This window comes from Plectropomus leopardus, chromosome 10 (assembly GCF_008729295.1).
Source record: "Plectropomus leopardus isolate mb chromosome 10, YSFRI_Pleo_2.0, whole genome shotgun sequence".
NCBI lineage: Eukaryota > Metazoa > Chordata > Actinopteri > Perciformes > Serranidae > Plectropomus > Plectropomus leopardus.
Window position 1 is genome coordinate 5,026,468 of NC_056472.1, and position 22,423 is coordinate 5,048,890.

At 40.0% G+C, this 22,423-nt stretch overlaps 1 protein-coding gene across 4 annotated transcripts in view; it reads right to left on the minus strand.

The window, feature by feature from the left end:
• Positions 1–8,553: 8,553 nt before the first annotated feature.
• Positions 8,554–22,423, minus strand: part of pms1 (PMS1 homolog 1, mismatch repair system component) — a 31,015-nt gene continuing 17,145 nt past the window's right edge. For 3 of the 4 annotated variants that reach the window (XM_042494421.1, XM_042494422.1, XM_042494423.1), the window contains exons 6-13: positions 21,768–21,884; positions 18,299–18,421; positions 18,039–18,185; positions 15,630–16,468; positions 11,849–12,316; positions 11,534–11,664; positions 9,007–9,167; positions 8,554–8,924 (exon numbers count right to left, since the gene is read on the minus strand). In XM_042494421.1, the coding sequence (XP_042350355.1) occupies positions 8,724–8,924; positions 9,007–9,167; positions 11,534–11,664; positions 11,849–12,316; positions 15,630–16,468; positions 18,039–18,185; positions 18,299–18,421; positions 21,768–21,884 (2,187 nt within the window). In that variant the 3' untranslated portion in view covers positions 8,554–8,723. The remainder of the gene's footprint in view (positions 8,925–9,006; positions 9,168–11,533; positions 11,665–11,848; positions 12,317–15,629; positions 16,469–18,038; positions 18,186–18,298; positions 18,422–21,767; positions 21,885–22,423) is intronic. The other variant, XM_042494424.1, reaches the window with a different exon arrangement.

Sequence of the window (22,423 nt, forward strand, 5' to 3'; positions counted from 1 at the left end):
TCTCAATTTTTGTGTGTGATGTGTGTGTTAAAACAATCCACCTATATGTCTATACAAAAACAATGCCTTTGATGATCATTTACAAGGTGCCACATGTGTAATTACGCTATACAGGCAAGTTTTAACAACATGGTAACAACAATAGCACGACAGGGACAACCCTGATGCTTCAGTACATCAGCTGGTCGGGCCCTTAGGGTTCAGACCAATACAATCTATGGTTTGCACATAAAAAACCAACACTCATTCTTAAATTATCACATGTTGCAGCTTTGTCAATGAACCTCCGTAAAAGTATTTTTAGGTATCCTCCTGCATCTGCTTTTTTACACTCCAGGATGCTGCTACAGGGATGTCAACAAATGCACATGAAGGAATTACACTGCACGTGGTTATGTTTCGGCAACAGAACATGGCAACCAACACTGGGACATCAACAAACGCACATGCTGGCAGGTGTCAGGTTTAGGCAGCATAGTCATGGATGGTTAAGATTATGGTTAAATTCCACCGGGTCCGCCAACGCTGTGTTAAGGCCATGGTACAACCTCCGGAGCCGATTGCGGCTATTCTAGACAATGTTCATGATTGCAATGGGCACACCTCGGAGCGTCTCACAAGTGTCCCAGACACAGCTCCCTCGTCTGCTCCGTGGAAAATTACAATTTACAAAAACACAGTTCAAATCTCCTACTTTACTTTACTTTATTTCTTTAAGAATTAAATTATTAATTATCCATCTGTATACTTATTATGTTGGATATGTTTTAACTAAAATACAGCCACAAATATTCAATCTATTCCATGTATAACTGGATTTTTAAAAATTTTATATTGATCCCTATAATTATCAAGATTGTTTTTCTCCTATATACAGCCGAAATTCTTTTATCTACTTTGTTCATGGCCGGACTGTTGACTACAGCACAACAAAGTGGGTAACAGAAGCAAAGCATTTATATATGTAGTCTAATTAGCCATGGTAGAATCTTTAAAAAATCAAGGAAAAATGACTACAAAATCAAAGGAAAATGCTGCTTTGAAACATCCACAGACGCTCTTGCTGGGATATAGAGCCGCGTTGAGGACGGAGCAAAACAGCATCACAGACTTAATGTCATTGACACGCTGCCTGTGGAATCAATGTGTAAAGAGAAGGAAGCGCATGGTGAGGTGTAGAAAAATACATCACATTCAAACAGGAAGCAAACACCACACTCAAAGCATGTGAAAGATGCCTTTGGGCGTCACGCTTTTACAATAAAAGCAATGCACAAAGCGACGCTATTTTACGAGTTCAGAATGAGAACGGCCTAAAAAAACAAAAAGTGTAAAGGGCTCAGGTTTGGCTCAGTTCCTATTCTCTAAGGCTCTCGCAGGTTGATCTTGGCCCATTTATTGCATTGTTTACATTTACCACTTTAGGCAAATGATACAGATTGAAAACGAGGCGTGGCGTGCACTGGAGGCACTGAAGGGGCATATTGAGACATTTCTGGAGGTGATGCACATAAGCCAGCTGGGTCGGAACAGGGTTGGATCATGTTTTCAGCACAAGCTTACTGCCATAATGAACCTTACTTTGTAGGTTTCAGTAAAGTTTGCTTTGGTCGGCATCCCAGTATGATTGCTGTGATCGCACCTGCCCAAACAAACACTCCAGGGTTTGATTCGAGCGAATAAAACAAGACAGGTGTGAAAATGCCCTAAGAAATGATCAAGGGGAGGTAAAACCATTCAATTTGCTAACTTAGAGAAAAAAACAACTGAGCAATACAACCAGTAATAGAAATAACATTACAACCAGTGCATGTCTTGTTTCATGTAAGACGATCAGGATAAGAGTACATAGTGTCCGATGTCTGTCTGTCTTAAACAATGTGCCCCTGGGAAGCCACTTTATCTTATGAGGGCATGATGTCCAAGATGCGCATTGTAATCACTTACACAACCAGCGGAGGATGATCACCTCAGGCCAGATTGACAGGTTGTTTGTGAAAATCCCTCTTGGGTCTACGGAAAGCAATGAAAAGCAATAAAATCAACCAGTCTGGGACACGATAAGGGCCAGATGGCCAGCTGCTGAATGCTAGCTGTCTTCACTTCTCGGGAGATTTATCCTTTCCGTCTGCACTCCGCTTGCTTTTTCACTTAGGGATAAGGAATCACTATTCCTACCTCAAGACTGACAGTCACCTCTGGGAAGCTATCACATGATTAATGGCTTTGTAAAGCTACTGGAAGTTTGGAGACGGGACAAATTTGGTGTCCACTCCAGATATGTTTACAAAATTCCTAAATGTCAGTGTTTGTTTGCGAGGAGGGGTTAGGTGACGAGCAAAAAATGTGGCCCTAAGCCATTTGAGGTCCAAGGCAGCGAAGCATCGTCTCTCTGGGGAAGGAGGGTTGACAGTGATGAAGAATAGATGTTCCTCTAAGGAGACTAAGGGAGGGCAGATTATGGAAACCTCCTGTCTCCCGATGATATGCCTATGCTCTTAACACAGACGGATGTAGAGGAGTATCAGGTATGTGTCAAGAGGCCTGGATAAACTTTGACATCTCAGAAATAACATTTATGGTACATTTTTACAGATTACTGCGCACAATTAATTTTACAAGAAGCTCAGTTGAGTGACATTCATGCGTCAAGCAGGACTTTCCAGAATTAGGCCTCGGTGGATAAATCCAGAGGACTGTCTGGACACGGGCTTCAAATTTATCGATATGAAGGCAAATCCAACTTTCAAAAAAGCATATTTATGTGAAAAATCAACAGTGTTTACTTCTAGGTTTATTTATCTCAAAACCTGAAAACATCACATGACCTACAGACTTGTCTCTGACGCACATATTCCTTGAAAGCATTTCACAGTTAAAGCCTTCAGTGTTTTCCTCTTTTCTTTCATTACCTAAAACGTATCTGTCCAACTAGCATGTGTTGAAATATAACTTCAAAACTTGCTGTGGGAATTGTTGACAAGTGATTAAAAATTAAAAGGAGTAGACTTGATGGCCCCACTGTGGATGCCCTTGACCCATGAAATTGAATGTGGTGTGGCTGTAAATTCTCCAACAGTTGAGAACCTGTGGCTTTTTAACACCCATCACATTAGTGTGCGCCTGAAGCCCATAAAAAGAAGTAAGTGGCTCTTCTGTGGTTGGCAGAAAAGTGCACAGTCACAGCACGGCACCACCACCAATTACCAGCTGAAAAACACAAACTTGGATGCAGCAAAGATTTTATGGCTGGTCCCATATGGACCACGGTATGGTTAACGGTTTAAGACGCTTGATTAAGTCCTTGTGTGAAACCTGGGTGTTGATGGTGAGTGTTGGGGTTTGGTGACAGATTGAAAGCCTTTTGTTGGCATCTGATTCAAAGATATAATAATGGCTTTTTTATTTCAAAGACATGTTTTAAAGCTCTGTTAGTCATTATAATGACAATAATTCAACAAAGTATGATGAGGTCCCTTGTAGTGACGAACCTGCTGAGAATAATCTCCCAGTTTTGTAAGTCTATGTAAATTTTTAGCCCGTTTTTGCTGCTTGTTTTTGTTTGAGGGGTCATACAGCTACTGTATGGTTCAGTGCTTGCTCCACACTGTTACCGGGAGGCAGGCTGATTTTTTTAACAAAAAGCTCTTGTAAACACACTAGCAGACTACAGTCATCAAGCCAAACCTTGCTAACACGGCTTTAAAACCTTGTAGCGATGACGACGCAACAGTAGTGTAGTTTGTTCATAGCATAGCATTAGCTTTTTTCTTAGGCTTCAAAAGCTCTGCAAGTGGTGTTCATTTGTATAGATTATCTTGCTGAAAAAAACCCCCACACAAACAAGTATCATAAACATTTCTTTACCACAGGGCTTATTTACTGCAGTGATCTCAAATCCAATGGAAAAATCCCCAAGGATTTTTGACAAAGCAACAAGGGAGACGCTGATGCTGTGTTCACAGACATCACGGACATCACGGAAAAAAAAGACAAAAAAATCTGACGGGACGACAGGACAGCAAAATACAATACCAATGATGATATGTTGCTAGGGTGATGTGTCAAAAAATTGAATAAATATGTTAAAATTATTTTGTGCCAATTACTCTATGTAATTATTGTAGCCATTAACAAAGCCATAAAAGGAAGCTTTCGCTTCATATTCTATTGCAACCTTAAAATAATTGTTACATTTCCTCCCAAACATAAAGAAAGTTAAATTCCCTTCAAAAGTCATTTGTTCGTTCATTTCTACGTGTTCATTCATATGTTCGCTTTTCGTGCAACATCTCGGTAGAATTTAAATTTTTGATCATACAATTCCGGATGTTGTTGCACCAAAATTATTACCTTTTCACTGTCCAGATTGTCCATGTTTTTTCCTTGTGTGGGAGCTACGCAATATCTGCTTGAAAATTCCATTCTGTGGGACAGCAAAAAGTTGTTTTTTTTTTTATTTTGGATGGCAATGCCTTCTACCATTACACTAAAATGACATCCAGTTTGCTGTCTACCAACTGCTGATTCCATGTGAACACAGCATAACTTCCGGCTTGGCTGACAGAAGAACATAATTTGTGGGGCACTCTATTCAGTGCACCTGTCCAGTTAAAGTTTCAGAAAGCTCCAAAAAAAAATGTGTGGGGGGGGATCAGGGTTCAGATGATAAGTGGTGATGTGACAAGCACTAGGTTACAGGCAGGCCTTTAATCAAAATTTTGAGAGATGGCATGATTAGTGATTATTTGTCATTTTAAAGATTAAGATGCAATGTTTTTAATCTCTGCTTTTTTCTCATTGGATTATTACATTTACATCTAGTTTCAGATTTCTAAACAGAAACAGGTGTTGCTTGTACCCAGTGCCGGGCAAGGTACTCTACGTGACTTCTCCTCATAACAGTTCCAAAAATAGAGCGGGAAAGGGGTTAAATATAGTTCATGTCATTTTATTTTGGATCTGATGACTCTGTTAAAGTGCACTGTTACTTGTGGGGTTGTGAGAGTGGTGTACAGTTGCTCTGGCCGCTGAATACAACTTGAGAAGCAGTAGCTCTGCACATTAGGGCAGTAATAGGAGAACAGATAACTATCTAGATGACGCTGTATGTGAAACGAGTGTTCCTGTATCGAGGTTTGGATATCAGAGTTTTGCATGCATTCCAAAACGGCTGCTTTTTTCCACTCTTCATGTTGGGTTAATCATTAGCAAATACCTCTATGTGGTTGCAGGAAATGTCAAAAACAGCAAAACAGGTGGTTTAAAAGACAGCTGGTGAAACGGACTGCTGCTGACCTTTTAAACAGTGTGGTCACATGGTCAAAAGATGATCATCAGTTAATCCTCCCCAATTACTCTGATATGCCCCTTGGGTGCCGAAGGCAGCACGTACAGAGTAAATTCTGCTGCCGCACACATTTCTCGACACAAGCAACTGAGCTGCATGTATCCAACAGTGAGAAGTTTCAAACAAGAGTCCCTGCAGGGGTGAGGGGCAAAAAGCTGAGGGGAGAAGGGTGGAAGGAGGGACAGGGGTCCTCACTGGCATTTATCCCCTTCCCAGAGGCACTTTGCAGAGTGTTGGCCCTGCAGCAATGCTGAAGCCATCTGTGGGTCCTCTCAGCAGAGGCCACGTAAAACAAGACGTGTGCTGTGGTTTGACCTTTCACGGTCCTAACTATAATATTATCATAAGACGAGCGATCACATTGCACTTTTCCCTGCGGTGGGATTCAGTGTCCATATGAAAAGGTGATGAGTGAAAACCTCGTGTGGCTATATGTATTCCTGTAATCCAAATGTGGTCAAATCATAGTCAAAAGAAAACCACATTTTCTTCGATTTGAATCCCTTATTGAGGCACCACAACTACATCAGGCCTATTGAACGTGATTAAGAAATGATATGAAAGATTTTTTTTTTTAAAAATCACATGCTTTTAAATGTTAACTTCTTCCAGTCCTCTCTTTTTTTGGTTGCAGAGCAAAGTCAAACTCAATTTGTTTCCCCACAGGAAACCTCAAGCAACACTGAACACCAGAATGAGGGCGTAACAGACTAATGTCTTTAGGAAGTGGCACCGCCACAAGTTAGCGCAGTGTCAAGGATTTGCTAAACTTTGTGGTTGAAATTACAGTGCAAATCTCTGAAGCATTTTATGCAGCCAGGGATAATATACAACTATCTGTCAATACTAAAGGCCGAGCAGCTGGCACTAATTGAGGGAAAAGAATTATGGGTAGGAGCTGGCACAGTGTTCATCTCGGGCTTGGAGCTTGCCAAAAACCCATTCCGATGGTGCCACAATGAGGCTAAGGGGTAGTAAGATACTCTGGCTTTAGGACAGAAATCAAATTAGGGAGTCAGATGTCACCCTGCGGGTTCAAGAGTGCTGTTGTTAATCCAAGGAAATGCAAACTACGCAAGAAATCAATATACGAACCCAAAACATTAATATATAATTCAAACCGTTTCAAAGAGTAAATCAGCTTATGAGCTAGACTGGTATCACTGGGTGTGAACAAGACAGGAGAAGCTAACCATCCAGCTATTCTAAACATTTTTTCCTTGTGTCTCACTGGTGTTTTACATCCTAGCTACCGCTTTCTCCTCTGGTGCCTGTTCCCAGGGGCTTTTTCTGACTTATCATACATTTTTATTGTTTATTGTAGGTAGTTCTAAATTTTAATGATATGTGTCCATTTGTTTTGTATTGTCCTGTGGACTGTCCTATGATATGTCTGCATAACAGTTTTTTCTATGGTACCTGCACTAGCAACTTGCACTAATTCTGGCATATTTACATTGATGCTTACTGCTAATACATTGACTAATTTACACAGTTCTAATTCAATAAACTCAATAAAATAGATGAATATTCATAAAGTAACTGTATTAGGGTTGAAATGTGTTCTTTGTTGCACAGAATCTGCTGAGAAATGTCATCAGATTAGCAGTAGTTTCACCATTAAGTCTGAAAAAATCATCGTCTTTTCCCTGCACCTGCAAATTATTACTGCTCCTTGGGTTAGCTTTACCAAAAATAATCTATGGAAGGTTTGCACCAACACCATCACACTGTGCATTCACACTGTAAGTAAAACACACTTCACGGTCTAGTGTGTAGTATTTACTGGCATCTAGCATATAGGAGAGTTATGGTCGCCCCTGCAAAAATGCTAAAAACTCATAGATTTTACTTCTACTACTACTACTACTACTACTACTACTACTACTACTACTACTACTACTAATAATAATAATAATACCTAGTCATGGGACCAAAGATGGTGCCTATTCATTTCTTTGGAGTTGCTCACCTGGCGCATCTGTTAAAAAAGTTTTCTAGCTTCCAGTTTTACATCTACGGTATGCAGCCCACTGAATATGCGCAGTAATTTTTCTCCTGCTGGCCCCGCCCACAATTCCTGCTCAGCTCCCTTTACTCAGCTTAGGGAAAGTTTGACAAATATCAAAACACCATGGTTTAAAAAAATCATAATAGAAAGACTGAAGTTAGAGTTGCACAGTTTTACAGACCTCACTTTTAAGCTCTCCTGCCACTGCACAAAAAACCTGCAAACATGCACTAACATCTGACTTTTTAATGTAGTGCTAAAACTTAGTAACGGGTATTTATCAGCTCCGGCTTCAATCAGTATTTATGGAGATACAACACCAGTGTGAACACTCTAATTTTAGCCCCTTTACAACCAAGATGCAGTGGCGCGGCCTCACAAAATACCGTCTGTCTCCATCCAACGTGACGCAGAATGTCACAAACACAGACACATAAACACACACAGAAAGGCACAACTCATCAGCTGCAGAGCAGTGTACACAGCTCTGCTCTGCTGGCAATGGGAAAGGAGTCTAACCTGCATACATGCACTAAGTTCAGTGGAAAAGGTGTAGTACAGTGGTGGTCTATGGGGAAAATACTTTTTGGGAATTTTTTTTTTTTCCCCTGCTGAAATACATCAAGTGGGGTCTAGAAAAACTGTCTGAGCGGGTTTCCTGCCCTTTCTAGAGCCAGTGTGTGTTTTATTTGTTCTGGGCTACTGAAGAACATGATGTACTCCGTGGAAGAGGACCCGCTCTGTATTTAGATATAAATTCTAAGGTAATGAAAACATACAAATCTTATTTACAGGAGATAATACACTAATGAAAACATAGTAATGAATATCATATTCTATTTCTGCCAAAAGAAGTAGTTAATTCCTACACACTGGCCCTTTAAGGCTGATCCTCAACTACTGGTCACTAAAATACAACATATTTAGTAAATTGGCTAAACAGCCACACAGCAGTCAATGCTACGAATACATTACCTGTTCACACTCCTCATCAACACTTTTTGGAGCCAGTCTAAAGACTCTAACCTGCGTCTTTTCACAGCAGCTAACCCTTCCTTTTCATGCTCAGTGAAAATCCGAACATATTATTTTTTTGTTGTTCACAGAGCCAAACTAATCATTCTGTTAAATTAAACGTTATGTGATATATTGTGATATTTACAAAATGAAAATAAAAAACTCAAGGTCCAAATGAGTTTCATGCTTAATCATAGCACAAAATGTGAAAAAATACATTTATTTTTATGTTCTACTTGTAACAAAGTTGGACGTCATTTAAACAGTCAGAAGTCAGTCAGTTTACTTTGTCCCATAGATATTGCACCGGTCTTTTTTTTTTTTTTTTTTAATTTTTAAATAAAACTATAGCTCTAAAGGCCTTAGCAGAGCTTTAGCTTCCTGGTCTGTAGTGGGGATGTCAGATAGGTGTTGGAAGAAAGGTCGTCCATGGATGCATGTCCGGCTGCTCTCACCGAGCTGCTGATCCATCCGTAGAAGGGTTTCCTCCACATCTTCCCTGGATAATTTTGGAGGTAGCTGACGGGCAAGTCGCACTGCTTCACCCTGTGAGGCAAAAATCACAATTCAAATACTTAATAAAACAAACGCAGTGCCTTTCTTCATCTTTATTCACAGCATCTCTCACTTGTAGGTAGTTTGTGACTTTAAGTGGCCGGCACTCTTGCACGGTCCTGGCCTTCCTGTGGAGAACTGCAGTCAGGATCTCCCTGAGGTCCTCCACACCGAGGAAAGGCACGCAGTCTGCCATTGCTGTCACTTCCAGATGTCTCTCGGCTGTTGAGAGGCCTGGCCAAAACAAGCAGAAAACAAGGATTAATATACTCCAGACGCTACTACTATCTCCAGGAAAGAATAATAAATAAATATTGTGGTTTACGGCTGGACTGATGACCAAGTCAAACAAGCCAAGGGCCAAATGGAGTGTTAAATGACTAATAGAAGCCCCAGCAGACTGGAAGGAAGTTGTCTTGTAGGGTGGAAGAATGATAGCTTCTCATTTCATGAGGAAATACTGCAAATCATGCACAATTCATATTTCTGATACACGACTTTGGATGCAAAATGAACTCACAGAGGTAAAAAAAAAAAACCCCGGAGAAGTAGGGGCAGTTATATTTCTTAATATTTCTGTACTGGTTGTGTTGCCTGTGTAAGACTGCATAGACCAGTATGTTTGATAGTTAAAATCTACACTGTAGAAAAGTTTTAATGCAACACTTTTGATGGTATTAAAGATAAAGATCTAATACTTTTTATGCATTTAATAGATAAATTTGTCTCAAATTTTGGTCACAAATTTGTGACAAACTCCCCTCAAAACACCTGTGTATTAATGATGCTGTTTAATCAGCATCTTGATATGCCAGATCTGTTAGGCGGATGGATTATCTTTGAAAAATTTTTAACAGATCTGTGACCAAAATTTGAGAGAAATATATCTATCGAGTGCACAAAACAGTCTTTGATCTTTACCTTAAAACTGTAAAAAAATGGGAGCAAAAGCAAAAGTTCTGCGTTTAAATTCTTGTTATGTATATGTAGAGACCAATAACTGACAGTAACAAACTTCCTTATTGCAATACAGCATATTTAACTCCATACAGACTTTTTTTTTTAATCTGCAGGATCACATAGTACATGTTTTTGAAAAATAAACACAATTTAACCCTTTGAAACCTAAGCAAATTGGTTTGCTTTCTTGAAAATCATGGGATAAGACAACTTAACAAGATATGGCACAAAAATTAGCAGGAAATTAGCAAAAAGTTACAAGGAAATTATCTTAAAATAGGCAAAAAATAAATAAAGAAAGAACGAAAGAAAGAAAGGAAAAAAGAAATGACATTAAAAAAATGCTGAAAATTAAAAACAAAACAAAACAAAAAAAAAAACTAAGTTCTTGAAAATTGTGTGCCCACTGCTCACTGCATTTTCCCCCATGTTCCCAAAAGAAATCAAACCAACTTGCTCAGGTTTCACAGGGTTAAACAGCTTTTAAAAGGCGTCTGAACGCAGCACATGAAGAACTGATGGTGATCCACGTTTCAAAGGGTGAAACAATCCAAACAAAAGGATAAGATTCACAGCAAAGATTGTGCAACAAAACCATCTTATATATACCGCTACCTTCAGTCCCATGCACACCCACCGAGGCTGGCAGTGCCGAATGAAAATTCCTTGAATTTCTTAAAAGGGCAACCATTCTCATCACCTGCACACTGGGGTACAAAGCCCACTGTGAGACCACTCTGTCAGGCAGAGAGCCAATGTCAACTGAGGTGAACCATTCCAGCAACCAAAACAACCAACACTCACAGGACACTGTATACCCCTCTGCAAGCCAACAGGGAAATAAAGTCACAATAATGATGGAGAAAGCCACGAAAAACAAGTTTAATTGGAGTTATTCTGTCTTATTTCCACCTTATATTTATAATTAACATTACCTTTACCTATGACCTAATTCATCAAAGAATATACATGATTAAACTACACTGATGCTTTATACTGGGTGGGTGTTAACAGCTACCAGATTAATAATAATAATAATAATAATACATTAGATTAGGTTACTGGGTAATACTTACTTCAAAGACAACTTGTCTCACAACTTCACTCTTGTAAATGTGTGTGAATAAAGATGATGTAGTCAGTGTACAGACTGTATGATAAAGTTGTCATAAAATATCCTAGTTATTATTTCACCTGTCATAATCCATATAAAAGACAAAGCTTTTAATTATCAAGAAAAAACATACTAGGTTGTTTGGATTTACAGTATATGTCAGCTCTCACATACTACCCATTTTGCCTATTTTATCATTTATTGGTTGTCATGATGGACAGATTTGTTGAATAAATTGGAATATTGAGTCATATCCACAGCTAATCCGATAAACAGAAATAATTGCCTGTAATCGGGTTACTCGGGACTTTGACATTTCTAAGTTACTGGTGAACTGTGACATTAAATGAGGGCAAGTGGCTCCAACATTTGTTAAATAAAACTAGATGATCCATGAGACCTTTAAACAGCTACACTCAAAGAAAGAGAGGGGCTTGTAATCAGTTTCAGAGGAACATGATTGGCAAATTCATGTTCAACCATATTAGACCGCCTAATATGGTACAAACCTTTATTTACAATGTACCTGGAGTGAGATGGATTTTAAATCCATTAGCTACAAGCCTGGGGTCAGAGAAGAAGGCCCCTCCGTTCAGCTCAGGGCTTTGTTTCTCCATGTTGCACAAAGCTTCAGTATATTCAGCTCCCCCCAGACTTCTATAAAAGACAGACAAGGAGATGTTTAACATACATCAACAGTGTATTTTCAGACATTAGATGGGCTTTTATAGTAATGTAGAATTAGTATTTGTTTGTTTTAAAAATAGTTTCAAACGTTCATGTATGTATGTAAGGAAACTGGATGAGTGTGCTGTGAGGGTTGGAGTGAGTGATACGTTACCCATCTGTTAACTGTATAGGGTTCTGCAGTCTCACTGCTGGAACTATATTATTCTCTAGGAGTCTCTTAAACAGCAAGGCTTCCTCCACCCGAAATGGGTTTAACAACATGAGCCTCTGACCACATAAAATGACCCAGGCGCTCTGAGAGGCCAGCCGGTTTACAAGACGGAGGCCCCGTGGCACTGCGCTGCTGTGGGATGAAAGGCGCTGAAGCTGCAGCCGAAGGGCAGCTACGCTGCAGGGGAGGGGCTGCGAGGGCTTCGGTGCAGGGCTCCTCGTCTTCTTCTGGGGCTGTGCGGAGAAGAGCTGGTCCAACAGCTGCTGGTTGGACAGTGGGGCCTTGCGCTTCTGGCCCTGTGCATAGCCCCTTAGGGTGTTGGTACTCGTCTCTCTGGGGCCTCCAGCAGAGGCCAACATGGTCCTTTGTTCGTGGTGTTCCAGGCTTTTTTTTGCCTTCTCCTCATACCTGCAGAGTTCAACCAAGTCTTTAAGAGCTTCAACATTAGCAGCACCCTCTTTTTTAACATCTATTCCAGGTAGGCATCCCAGCATGCACTGATAAGGAGATTTGTAAAATAACAAAAAAAATGCTCAGGCACAGAGGTAAAACTAGGCTAAATTAAAGGGGTATTCCACTGGTTTTAAACATGACGTTCAGCTTACTCATTATGAGGAATGCTGCTCAATCTGCAAAAAACAGTTGTAAAGTGTCTTCTGTGCCTCTGTCAGGAGCTCTCCGAGGTTTAAAAGAAAATCCTAATGATCTCATCTTGGTTATCTTTGATTGGGCTTCACAATTAACATTTTTAACAAGACTAAGTCAAAAATGTGTATATGATATCAATAGGCTAAACTGTAGCCAAACTGTTACAGGTGTAGTCACTGGTAGTGTCTATAATGTGCATTCCTGAATATTAAACGTTCATCTGCAATTTTCTGTATTGATAACAGTAATATTTGTTCTTAGGGTGTACAGAAATTGCACATGACATTACATGGTTAAGATACGTTTGAACTTTTTTCTGCATGAATAATCCAAAGTGTTATTGTCCTAATATTGATAGCAGTATGGAAAATGCCTCTGACACAAGTCAACACACAGATACTGATAAACCTCAAAGAAGCCTACACAGAAAGTTGGGGGGTGCAACTGGCAACTGCTGTTTGAGAGCAGTGATGACAAAATGAATAATGGTAAAATGTGTAATGGAAGGCACAAGCAACAAGGCTGTCTAACAAGATAATAAAAGAAAGTTCTAAGTCATTCATTCTCTGTTTGTATTTGTTAATGTTTTACAAAGGGTTAAACCTGAGCCATGCCATACAATAATGATAATAATCACTTCACACACATACAGGGATATCAAGGTTTTTTTTTTTTTCTTTTGGTACCAATGCAATGGTACTGGATCGGTAACAGAATTGTGGTTTACATCTGATCATAGCTGCTTGGTTTTAGGGTTCCATCTCTGTTTTCTCAGCCTCCTTTTTTACTGTGCAGAAGGCAATATGGTAGTCACTGCCTGTTCAGAAACGCTCGCTATTACAGCTAAACACTTTCCTGAGATGTCTGTGTGGGTTCTCAGTCATCCAGGCGATGGTGATCCGAGGTTTCTTTTAAAGTGGCAACTGGACATGATGAAGACGATTTGCCTCTTCTCCAAAAGGCTTCTTCAGTTCTAAAAGTTGATTGGCTGAGAGCTCGAGTATAAAGCCTAAGCTGACCACTAGTATGCTAGTGATCAAGGTGTCACATGAGAGTTGTCAGCTAGGAGTGTGGGGGCGTGATTGACGACACCCTAACAGTCTTGGTTGGGTTTTTGGGTCCTTGGTGTCACATGACACTCTCGGTCAACTTTTAAAACTGAAGAAGCCTTTAGGAGAAGAGGCGAAACGTCTTCAAGAAACTTCAACAAGTCCAGTTGCCAATTTAAAAGAAACCTCGGACTTTACTGAAATGTTTTTCTGAAAACATTTTACATGAGAAATAGGCAGTGCAGCAACATTATACTGGAACTGGAATAACTATGTCCTGGTTAGATGGAGAGAAGTTTACCACAGTTCATTTACACAGACTAACCACACTGTTTCATACAAAGCTGGTTGAAAATCGGGAAAGTATTCCTTTAATTGTTGTATTACTCCTTTAATATCTTGGTCATGTTTGTTTCAACAGCACTTAAGGAACTACGGTTCAAACTGTATTAAAGACCTTCACACTAAGCTAATCCATTAAAAGTGCAGTTGAAGCAGCAGTAATATGTAACCTCGGCATTTAAGTCCACTAACATCTAAATGCCGTCATCCATAAATAAGTGACACACATATGGCAAATCTTGCTCTGTAAAGAATGTGCCTGTTGATAACTTACATCAATGTTTAATTTCTTTTGTATAACACACCTCAGCAAAACAGTTTGCCAACTCATGTTTCCATACATCTTCACATGTTAAGCATTAGGGCTGACACTTCAGCACCCCATTATTCAAAGAACCTGCTTCTTGAACTCGTGCTGATGTAATTCCTAGAAGTGGTGCGCCACTTAACAGTGGAGGTGAAAGAAGCCAAGTCCTTGCCACAACCTATTTCATGTTTGAGACAGCAGTGCGGCAAGGCGGGATTCTTAACAGATGTCTTTTTCCATACACTCTTCCATACCTTATATAAGGCCCCAACTACTGCTGATACACATTTTCCAACATTGCAATTACTTTAAATTGGTATGCAGTAATCTAACATAATTGGGTTGAAGCGCCTTCAGCGTGTTATTCCATGATGCTACTTGCTGAGTAGCTCAGTGGATGGAGATCAGTGGGCAGCACAGTTTGAACTTTGTTCTACTGACAGGTCTGTGCATCTGGACTGTTCTAGAAAGTGACAAGATTCACAATCGACTGAAATCAAGACTAATATTTTATGAATATAATTAATAATATGCACTTTCATTTGATTAAATCGTAAGAAAATTAAATCATAACAGTATTTCCCTGTTTAAACACTATTTCCCTTTTTCATCTTCCAGTGATACTCAGATCTTTTTGTAAAAATCCTGAGAAATAGCTGTAAATAAAGTAATAATAAATTTTTTTGACATGCATATGTAATATAGCATCTTATGTTTACTTAAAACACAAATTATGTTCTTTATTTAGATAATTTAAAGACTGAAATGTGCCCTGTGCTTTCTGCTTTCTTCACGGTTGGCCATGCTTGTTAAAAAAGGGGACATGTCTCTACTGCAGTCCACTTTAGATGATGTGAAGACACTGATCATCCTAAAATCCTAGAAATGTCCTATAATCCGAGAAACGTCATAAAAACCTACAAACGTCCTACAATCCTAGGCAAAAATGGCCCCCAAGCAAAGCAAATTGAGCATCCCCGTCATAGACTGCATATAAGGGGAAGTATCACATCAGTCAACGCCTCTAAGAATAATTGTTAAAAGATTACTGCAGGTATGGGGAATAAAGATAATTTCACTTGTTTCAATGCTGAATAAATGATAAATAAAAATCTGCCGTGGAATCAATGTCATAATTTGGAAAAGAGAACAATTCACCTTTAGTGACACCTGCTGTAGTGCAGAAAATGTCATCTACCTCAGCCCCTATAAGACATAGCTGTCTGGAAATTAGAAACACAGCTCATATCAACAAATTTCCAGACGAGGCTTTACACATGCAGGCGACAGGTCAGACTTTCCCCCCTCTCTCTGCCTTGCAAATAACAAGAAATGGAAACAACTGCTTGGAAAGGTGAAGGTCTGGAAAACTCACTTCTTACGGTCTTCCTCCCTCAGATTTTTCCACCTGTCGTGGACGGTGACGCTGATATCCTGCAGGCTGGCTGTAGGTTTCTCCCTGAGGACCTCTGCTCTGGCCTCCTTCTCGAACAGGGCGGCGGGAGACAGCGGTGCCCTCATGGCGCGGTTGCTGATCAGGTCGTAGGCCGTCAGAGTGGCCCGCTTCTCTGTTATGGCGTTGAGCACTTTTTTGTTTGAATTGCTCTGGGACTTGATCTCATCTGAGTTGGAATGATTGCTCTTTGAGGGTTCGTGGATTTTGACAGGCTGCAGGGGTTCTCGTGATACTGGGTCAATCAAAGCCGTCCCCCGGCTCCAGGCTTCACCCGATATCTGGTTTTTGCTTGTGTCTGCGCCTGACACAGCATTGTCCTCAAGTCTCTCAGGGGACTTCTCTGCTGAAGCTGTTTCTGCTGTCTGAGTGACGCTCTGAGCTGCTTCATCTTCGCAGAGAGAAAAGTTCGACTCAAGCTCAGCTGGGATCTGGTTGATGATCCAGTCCTCTGCGATAGAGGATGAAGAGCTGCAGTTTGAGGTCTGGCGATCCAGTGAAGCATCAGTGCTTATTGCTGCTGACAGAGCTGTGTCACTGTGTTTAGGTGCATCTCTGACGAGGTTAATGTGGCGGTTGGTGAGACTGTCATCCATGTCTACACTTTGTTTATTTTCTGTTTGTGAAGCATCAGTCCGCAAAGGACTCGATGGTGAGGGGGGTGTCTCCAGGCGGCGCTGCTCCTCAGTCGGGGGGTCGCCATCTGGCCGATAGCCATAGAGAGAAACCAGTAATGCCTCTACAGCCGTCAGCACAGCCTCCTAAATATCAGACAAATCAAAGACAGTGAAAAAGAAAAATGACAATGGATGCACCGATTTATTGGTCAGACATCGCTATCGGCAGATATTCGCCTTGTTGACTGCCATCAGCCTGTCAGGAAATAACATGACATTCACCAATAGCAGTAAGGATGGGGATCGTTAATTTTATTAATATTGATACCCTAATGATCCGAGTCTGTATTGTTACCGTTATCGATACTTTTCTATTATTTGCTGGAAAGACGAGGCAACATTTTTTACAATTTTTGCTTTAAATATTTACTGTGAAAAACCTGTGGCATCAGTAGTTTAAGATGAATACAGCTCATGATAGGACGTTTTATATTGTTTGGAAAACAAATTCCTCACCCCAACAACTGTATTACTCAAGTTTCTTGCCAAAAACAAAATTTTCTTTTTCTTGATGTTACATTTGAAGACCTCACTATGACGTCTTATTTACCTTTGCCTTTATTTACTTTAGTCATTTCACTGAGCCGACCTTGAACACATGACAATAAAAACTTCTGGGACCTCTTTTGTTTAGCTAACTAGCTCTTAATCTGCAAATTTTAACTTGCATTTCATTACTGGATTACTATTTTTCACTGACGGGGCTTGCTACAAAGTTTGGGTGTGTTCCCACTGCGGCTGTGAGAGAATGATGATGAAGACTGTGCCGGCTGTGCCACAGCAGCAGCTGACCGAGGTGAAGAATTTTTTTCAACCCGAGGATAGTTGAAGGTACTGCATTAAGCTTTAATCTGATGCAGTGCTGATGTGCTATGAAGGTTGTGCGTGTGTTCCCCCCTTGACCACCAGATTTCTTCTTCGCTTAGTTTAATACCTGTTGACTGGCAATTCAATTGTATCAAAATCTTTATTGGACAATCGATGTATGCGGACCAGTGATTGGATTTAAATGGCATGACTCGACTCAGGTCGAGTCACGTTATAGGATCCACGGGACTCGACAGCAGTATCGATAAGCTCATACGGTATCGATTTTCAGTTTTTGAAAAAAGTGGAACTAGGTCCTCAATAAAAACGTGTTTCAATCTCCATCCCAAATGGCAGTGACCACAGTTTTTCTGCTGTCACATCAATTTTGCACAGGCCGCACAATTAATTGCAAAAACTTTGTCAAAAAACAAAGAAAAAAAAAGACTATAAAAAATGTCCAGAAAACTATATTTATAACTATACATTTAAAAGTATGTTTCAGAAAATATGGATATTGCTTTTTTATATACATTTTTAACACTTGGGGGGTTAATTTTTTGTTTCTTTTTGTTCTTTTCTTTCCCTTTTTTGCGCTTATTTTCAGGTATTTTCCTGTTACTTTTCACTAATTTCTTGCTTAATTTCGCATCATGTCTTAAGTTGCTCACTGCTTTATGTACATGTTTTTTTGAAAGAAATCAAATCAACTTGCTCAGGTTTCAAAGGCTTAATGTCCAATCACATCAGGCAGGCTAGGGTTTTAGTTTGTTCCTTAACGGGCTGGATCACAGCTAAAATAACATCTCATCAAAGTCTGTCCTAATATACTGATTATCATTTTTACCTTGTTCTGAAGAAGAATGTGGGTCTTGTCCGGTGTCAGATTGACATCGACTGCTGATGGTGGAACCGTAATCCTCATCATGAGGGTGGGGTAGCGGTTTCGGGCTGAGTCATCCGGATACTGAGCAGTGTAGTGCTGACGCAACAACTGATGATTGATCACAGGTTTTCAGGTCAACACAAAATTTAAAAATAATATTACATGCAAAAAGTATTCATTGTATGAACTGTGTTGTGTTGAGTACTTCAGAATGACTCTACCTTCATTATATCTTTGTGGTGGACTGGCCGGTTGTTGACAAATAGAAATGTTTTTTCAGGGTTAGATGAGCTTGTAGAAAAATAATCCGCTCCCGGCTTTGGAAAGAAGCCATCTAAAAGAATCTGGATTAAAAAAAGAAAATAATGATAATATTAATGATCCAACAGATAAGTGCTAAGTAGGAGTGATAACATCAACATGCCAGAAAAAATACAGTAGGGAAAATATCACACTACATAACAAATAACAGTGTAACTGCATGTTCTGAAAAAACTGGAAATCACATGAACTTTATCATCATTACATCTTCAATTAGGACGGCACGGTTGATCCATTCTGCTGACAGCACAGCTGCACAGCTGGGAATGAAGCCATTAATTCTGGTTGCGCGCAAGCAAACAGGCACTCAGCGCCCGTCACAGCATACCGTGCACATGCTGTCCTGGCATAATGAGGACGAGTAGTAAAGCTATACTCCCTGAGAGGCTCACTCCACTCATCTCATCAACTCCTTTACATTTTTGATGTCTAAATATCAAACTCATTTTTATAGTAAATTTGGAACGATGGGAAGAGACAGGCAGTGAGACGCCTGAGTTTGTTTTCTCAACATGCACACTCCGCTGTGAACGTTGCATGTTTGCATGATCACCTTTCACCTAGAATCCCGCCAGAGGCAGCTCTCATGAGCTAAAAATTATGACTTGACATAAAACTGAACAATTGCACATTTCCATTATGAATGTAAGCTAGTAAGAAATTATGGAAAGCTATTAATGTGCTACAGATTGCAAGCGTAACTATGCTTTTTTTTCCACATGGCCTCGGGCTCATTATTAGCAGCAACGCACGCCAATGAAGTTAATAAATGAACTGCTGTTTCAGGTCGGGGCACATATGCTTCTCTCTATTTCTCCTCATTAGGGTCACTTTATGAGAGCACGAATGGCACCTCTGGCCCCAAAGGGCCGTGGCTATGTGTAGTCATGCTGCCAAAAACGAGTGTCACATTTTGTTCTGCAGAGGAACAGCTCTTACAACTCTCCTGGAGCGAGGCCCCGGTGAAATTGTCAACCTGGTTCCCTTGATCACTGAGCTTTGGTGTCGGGGACAAAGAGGAGAAAAGTTCTCTTTCATTGCTACAGGGAGTAAGAGGAAAAGGTCAAAGGTCGTTCTCATAACTGGGCACCAAAGTGCAGCAGCAAAATAACAACAACAAAGAGGAAAAATGAGAGAGAAACAGGGTGAAAAGGGCTGCTCCATATCTGTCAGACTGGATTAGTCGGGAGGCTGGCAGCAGGTACGAGCCACATGACACCTACCGTGACCAAGCAGAAAGTCAGCGCTCGACAATAATTCAATTACGATCAGCGCAGCAAAGCTTAGCTAACAAAAATCACTCGCTCTTCATCAGGAAAGAGCTCAAGAGAAAAGGGCAAGGGAATAATAGTTGGCCAGCCACCAGCTGACCACATTTGCTGGCTTCAGCCCAGCTGTTCAGGATGAGGTGATTAGCTCACGGTCGAGTATAACGTGCTCGCTCTCATTTGTTCTGCAAAAAGTATCCATCTCAAGCAGCCATTAGAGCAATTAGACCATTCTAAAGTTAACAAGACGCTGAATCATCATCATTTATTCCCAATGCAAATCAGCTCCTTTCATACTTGTTTCTAGGGGTCGGCTGATGTTGGTTTTTCAGGGCCGATACTGATTAATGTGAGACCGATAATTAATATTTGGAACCAATATGCATTTACAAAAAAAATTGAAAATCTTTTTGTCAATATTTAGAAACTGAAATATAAACTCTAACACAAAACTTTATTTAAATGCCTTTAGCAAATGTATAATCAAAACTGAAACTTTCAACATCATACACAGCAAGTTCCCAGCTGCTTTTTTTTTGGAAGCCAAGTAAAAGTTTAAATAAAAATTATTAAATAAAATTAGCTTCCTGAGGTTTTACAAAGTAAAAGTTCCTCCATGGTTGACTCTTTCTTTGCATGTTTTAAGTTATGTTATTGGTGATCAAAAAAATAGAATAAAAAAAACCCTGCAGATTTAGATTATGGGCGAAATGCCAAATATCGGCCCCAATAATTAATCAGGCTGATAATCTGTCGACACCTACTTGTGTCCGAGATCTGTTCTTATCAAGTTTATCACTATTAGTCTCACAAAATGTCCAAGACTTCAGGAACATTCCTGAAACACATATAATGACATTATTGCAGCCACATGTCACCATATTTTTAGATTTAGGTTTATTTCTTTATTTTGAACATGCCACATAAAATGGGGGAATAAAAGTAAAATACAAGACAGAAAACAACACCAGAATGCCCATCGGACAAATTCAGTAAAAAACATAGGTATTTAATATCCAAAAAGGAGGGACTGAATACTTATTAAATGCTATCCCCTTTTTCATTTAAAAAAAATTTTTTTAAGCATAAAGATTCCCCATTTCTGCCCCAATAATCACCGTACACACCTCGATCAAATCAAACAATAAGAAGAAGAAAAACACGCCAGGTCAATCTAATGCATCAATAGAGAAATCAGTCACACTATCAAAAGCTACCTACCTATCTCATACCCTGTCTTACTGTGCCTGTTCCCCTCGCTGCTCTACCATCTCGTACCCCTTCAGTATGTTTTTTAAAAATGTGTTTAAATTCGTTAAATGTTCTTCAAGTTTTCAATTCCACACTACAGCGCTTCCATAAATTAACACTTTTGACTGTAATATAATGATATTTAGCGTTAGTCCTTACCAACTACGCCTTGAACATACAAATTCTTCTCAAATCATGTCAACTTTCTTCCATTTGAAACAACTTCTGGATACTATTAATTGATTTTTAACTCTGTACATGATTTGACCTGTTTTGAGATCAACCTGATCTTTGAATTTGAGTGCTTTTTTATTTGTGAAGAGTGGGTTTGTTTGTCTCTGTAAGTGGTTTTGTTTATAACTCTTGTATAACTCTCTAATGTTGATTAAAACTAAATGACACGCCATTTTACTTGTTGACAATCAGCTTTTTTTTAAGTGTGTGTCTTCTGAAGATGAACTGCCATAACGTCTCCACGATGAAGGGCAAAGGGGCATGGGAGTCACAGTATGAGAGCAAAGAGTGCAAGTTGTGTACGCAAGGTGGGAGGGGCAGCTCGCGGCTCTGTGCCAGCTCAGCCGTGCTATGTGCCTGTGACGCTCATCTATCAGAGCAATGCACTCAGTGTCGTCTCTTTACATTCACGGCATCCTTTGTTACAATGTTTAAAGGTGACCAGCTGAGCAGCGCTCCATGTGACCATCAGACAGGGAAAACTTTATCAAACTCACTCATCGGAACTGTGCTGTTGTTTTTTGTTACTGTTTGTTTTTAATGCTCACAAACAACAGAAATGTTGTAAAAACCAAAAGAAAACCCTCTCATGTCTGCATATTTCCCCTTAACTGACCTCTGGTTGCTCTTGGTGATGGTGGCAAGGGAGCAGGTTGGCAACGGCGCCGGCCCCCAGAGTAGCAAGGAGGGCACCTCTGTGATCGGCCACCTTGGCCTTCTGCCAAACCACCACCTGCAACAATATGACACCGGTCAACTTCCATGAGTCCACATCAGGCAAATCACACTGCATAAACACCTGTCAAGATAGTAACTGGGCCACGACGTGGCCGGCATATCTGGAGTTCATACATTTTGTTTCTGTCAAGAGATTCAGGGAGACATGGACAAAACCCTGCATGTTCACATCAGTCTGTGTCAAAGCGTAAGCCAGGGAACATGAAAGATTGAACGAGTTGTTGTTGCCAAAGTAAAAATTAATGAGTTTCTGAATCAGCAGTCAAACATAAAACATTTCAAATAAACAGAAAGTGATGGTATTATTTCAAACCGAAAACACCACATGCCAGAAATACTTTTAGATTAGGAATGCATGATATTTTATTTTTTTTGCAGATATTTGATATGCCAATATATGACATCATTTGCTCAATAACTGACATCTATATATCCACTTTTTTCCCCCACCTAATTTTAGTGATCATCAAGTCTCTTCTGTAGTGAAATTAACATCATAATATGCATACTCTTATTGTGACGGCCCACCGGCTA